Below are 4,214 nucleotides of genomic sequence, written 5' to 3'. Positions count from 1 at the left end.
ATTGTGAAGAGAACAGCAGCTTAAACAAACAGACAGAATAGAATTGATACTCAGAAATAAACCCACACACCTATTGTCACCTGATCTTTGACAAAGAACCCAAAACAATCCAGTGGAATAAATGCAGTATATTCAGCAAATGGTGTTGGTTTAAGTGGTGGTCTGCATGTAGAAGAATGAAAATTGATCCATTCTTATCTTCTTGTACAACGCTCAATTCCAAGTGGATCAAGGACCTCCAGATAAAACCAGATACACTGAATATAATAAAAGAGAAAAATGAAAAAGAGCCTTGAACACATGGGCACAGGGAAAAAATTTCTAAACAGAGCACCAATGACTGAGGCTCTAAGATCAAATATAGATAAATGGAATCTCATAAAATTTAAAAGCTTCTGTAAGGCAAAAGACATTGTTAATAGGACAAAATGGCAGCCCACAGATTGGGAAAATATCTTTACCAACCCTATATCCAATGGAGAGATAATGTACAAAATACACAAAGAACTTTAGAAGTTAGACTCTGGAGAACCAAATAACCCTATTAAAGATGGAGTACAGAGCTAAAAAATTCTCACTTGAGGAATCTCGAATGGCTGAGAACTTTGAAACAAATAATCAACATCCTTAGTCATCAGGGAAATGCAAATCAAAAGGACTCAGAGATTCCACCTGAATGGCTAAGACCAAATACTCAGGTGACAGCAGATGCTAGCAAGGATGTGGAGAAAGGAACATTTATTTACTGCTGGTGGGGTTGTAAGGTCGTACAACCACTCTGGAAATCAGTCTGGTAGTTCTTCAGAAAATTGGAAATAGTTCTACCTGAGGACCCAGCTATACCACACTCCTGGACATATACCCAAAAGATGCTCTACCATGCCACAAGGACACATGCTCCACTATGTTCATAACAGCCTTGTTTATAATAGCCAGAAGTTTAGAACAATCCAGATGTCCCTCAACAGATGAATGGATAAAAAAATATATTTATAGAATGGAGTACTACTCAGCTATGAAAAATAATGACTTCATGAAATTTAGAGGCAAATGGATGGAACTAGAAAATATCATCCTGAGTGAGGTAACCCAGTCACAAAAGACACACATTGTATGTCTTCACTAATAAGTAGACATTAGAGAAAATACCCATGATATAACTCATAGATCATATGAAGTTCAAGAAGAAGGAAGACCAAAATTCTGGCACAATATTATGTAAAATAAATTTAATAAAATAAAATAAGTCTCCTTTTTAAGAAGAGAAAAACTACCCCTCTTTAAAATGCCTGGTGGCATTTTAGCCACAAGTTTTTCAGCATATTGATTATTCTGTTATTAGAACTGATTTGTACCAAAGGAGTAATTGTGGGATAGGCATTCACCACAAACTTCTGAATAGTCAGGATGACAGGGTTGTACCTCCATAACAAGACTGAGGTGGATGAGATGATGAAGTCTATCCAGTACATGACCACAAAGAAAACAACCAGCAGCAAGATAATCTGGGTAGCCCTTTTCTCAGGAGATGTTCTCAGGTGCTTGATCCTATGAAGATGCTTGCATTGCCTCTGATGTCTGAACAAGATAACCACCATGTATGTACTTGTGGTTAGCATGACTCCTACAAGAACCACATCTCTGGAAGTTGTCACTGTTAATATCAATCCTCTGAAGATGATGTTTATGGGAAAAAGTGAGCAATATTTAGTTACTTTCATCTGTTTGGTCTCACTAACATTGGTATAAGCACCAACAGAGAAAATCTGGTTACTGCTGAATGACAAATTGAAAGACCAAAAATAGAAAAAAGCATAGATGACATATTTTTTCAGTTTATGTTTAAATTTTGCCAGCAAAGAGGTACTGGGACTGATAGTGACAGCCTGGAACACACTCAGGAGGCAGGTGATGCAGATAGAGAGGCCTCTCATCACCCTGTTTGTGTAAAAAGTTGCCTTACATTTGAAGTCATTCTCAATGTTCAGTAACTCAAATATGTCTGAAAGCCAAATATCCCATCCACTGAAGACCATAATTATATGAACAAAGGTCAATTGACAGGAGATCAGGTCCATGAGCTTGGATCTTTGACCTAGGATTATGAAAATATAGAAAATCAGAAGAAATGTATTGGCTAAGATTCCAAGTCCAGCTTGGAAATAAAGAACATGCTTGATTGAAGACATTAATGGAAAGTGTATTTATCTTAAAATCATAACGGAAGTCTATCCCATATATCTGAAAAAAAATAATGGAGTATACATCAAATTTATGATTCACTAGACAGTATGGGTATATCATCATTCTATTTCTCCTACTAATTCTTGAGTAACCTGTCTCTCACTTTTGATACTTCATCCTGGATATAGCCTACATTTCTATATACCCTCCAAGTATCTCCTGTATACAGAGAATATTATGAATAATAAATGCATTTAGAGTCATATTTATACAGAATGCATACTTTGTGTTCCTGTAGTGCACCTGAGTCTCATATTTTAGAAATCTAATACTATCAGTTTAAATTGGCTTGTTATATATGTAACAACTAAAACAGTAGTGATGAGCATAGAATATCAATCAAATTAGTATAAATTAACAAAGCTATGATGAGCTATGGGAAAATCATAAAAGATATCCAAAATAATCAGATGAGAATGCAACATAGTCTATAATTTTACTATGCTCTATTCTGCATTTATCCACATTTTGACTAGCAATTCTAATGGAATCACAATCATAATTCATGATAATATGGCAATTTTAAGCAGCAAAAGTTCTATTTCAATTTATCTTTTCTTTGTTTTTTATATATTTCTTTTCCCATGGAAGCTTACATTCTCAGAATTTTGCATTAAGGACCTAGATACAGTGGAGGACTGTAGCAGTATATTTCCCCTGCTTCATTTTACAATAAACTCGGTAATTTGGGAGAAGCTAATGTGGGAGGACCAAGGAGAGGGAGAGGGGAAAAAGGAGGGGAGCTAGGGAGGAGAGAAATGTAGGAGCCATGGAGAACCCTGCGTGGGTTCATATCAATCCTGGGTAATGAATTTTATCTAAGGTTAAGTATTGGTTAACAACTCAAATTGTGTGAGTAAATTGTTAATTGAGCATTTCTAAATATATAAAGCCTTTGGATAATAATTAAGCTGTAGAGTCTCATTTCTACTGGGTACCATGTAGATGGCGCGATGGTCTGGGCTCAGCTAAGCATTGTGGTGACAGCGAGGTGGATTGTCAGAGCCAGCAACCACGATGGTGTCTCATGGGTGCTAGGACCCATGCTTCTGGCCAGCCTGAGCTGAAGTAAGAGCAGAGCACCAGCAGGAGCATGCCACTGCTCTTGGCTACAGGCCTTGCCTAGTTGAGAACATGGTGGCCCCATAAGAACAAGCTAGATTGGGCCACGCTGTTTTAAAACTTAACCTTAACAGAGGACCATCACTGTACCTTCTAGATCTTATTAATTATATAGCCAGTATGACTATAAATGGGCAAAGACGGTTTGCAGCTTAGTTCTCATACAATGTAAACACTTTGTGAACCTACAATTCAGAGTTAAGGAACTAATTTCTAGGTTTCAAGAAAACACTATTTTCTTTTTACTGTTTTGGGGAGGATGGGTGGATAAATCATTAACAGGATGTTTCTTTATAGGTTTTTCAGCCATTCATGTTGTTATTTTCCCTAACTCCCTCCTCTTTCTGTATTTATCTCCCTCTCTCTTATTTATGAACCCACAATTTTCCCATTTCCCTCTTTGATCATTGTGTCCTGTCCTGCTGCTACTCCACTTCATCTTCCTCCCCACTTCTGTATTTACCTGCCTCTTCACCCTAAGAAGCCCTGTCTCTTTCATTTTTCAGATCAGATACTTGTAGCCTGATATTCTACTCTCCATTGCTTCCACCCTAACCCTTAACCTGATAATGGTCCCATTTTCTTTTCCTGGTTTCTGTAGTTACTACAGACTATATATTTCCATCTGAAGTTGTGGAGCTAGGAGCCTCCAATAAGAGAGAGTATGGGATGCTAAGACAAACCCTATTTTCCATACATTATGACAAACATGGACTTGGTGAAGATGATCATATAGTGATGCTGTTTGGGAATTTCTGTTTAAAAGAGATTCCTTCTCATGCAGTGGAAAACAAGATTCCTTCTCGTGCAGAGTTATTAGACATCATCAGCACCCAGACATTCTTTAC

General features: G+C 37.2%; 1 protein-coding gene across 1 annotated transcript; it reads right to left on the bottom strand.

Annotated features, from left to right (window-relative positions):
• Positions 1-1,280: 1,280 nt before the first annotated feature.
• On the bottom strand, positions 1,281-2,219 carry LOC114613177 (putative vomeronasal receptor-like protein 4). Its single transcript, XM_028758371.1, has one exon. The coding sequence runs from the start codon at positions 2,187-2,189 to the stop codon at positions 1,281-1,283; it is 909 nt and encodes a 302-aa protein (XP_028614204.1). The 5' UTR covers positions 2,190-2,219.
• Positions 2,220-4,214: the final 1,995 nt, after the last annotated feature.

The sequence above is a fragment of the Grammomys surdaster genome, unplaced genomic scaffold (genome assembly GCF_004785775.1).
Source record: "Grammomys surdaster isolate TR1022 unplaced genomic scaffold, NIH_TR_1.0 126197, whole genome shotgun sequence".
Taxonomy (NCBI): Eukaryota; Metazoa; Chordata; class Mammalia; order Rodentia; family Muridae; genus Grammomys; species Grammomys surdaster.
This window is presented reverse-complemented; position numbering and strand designations above follow the sequence as displayed.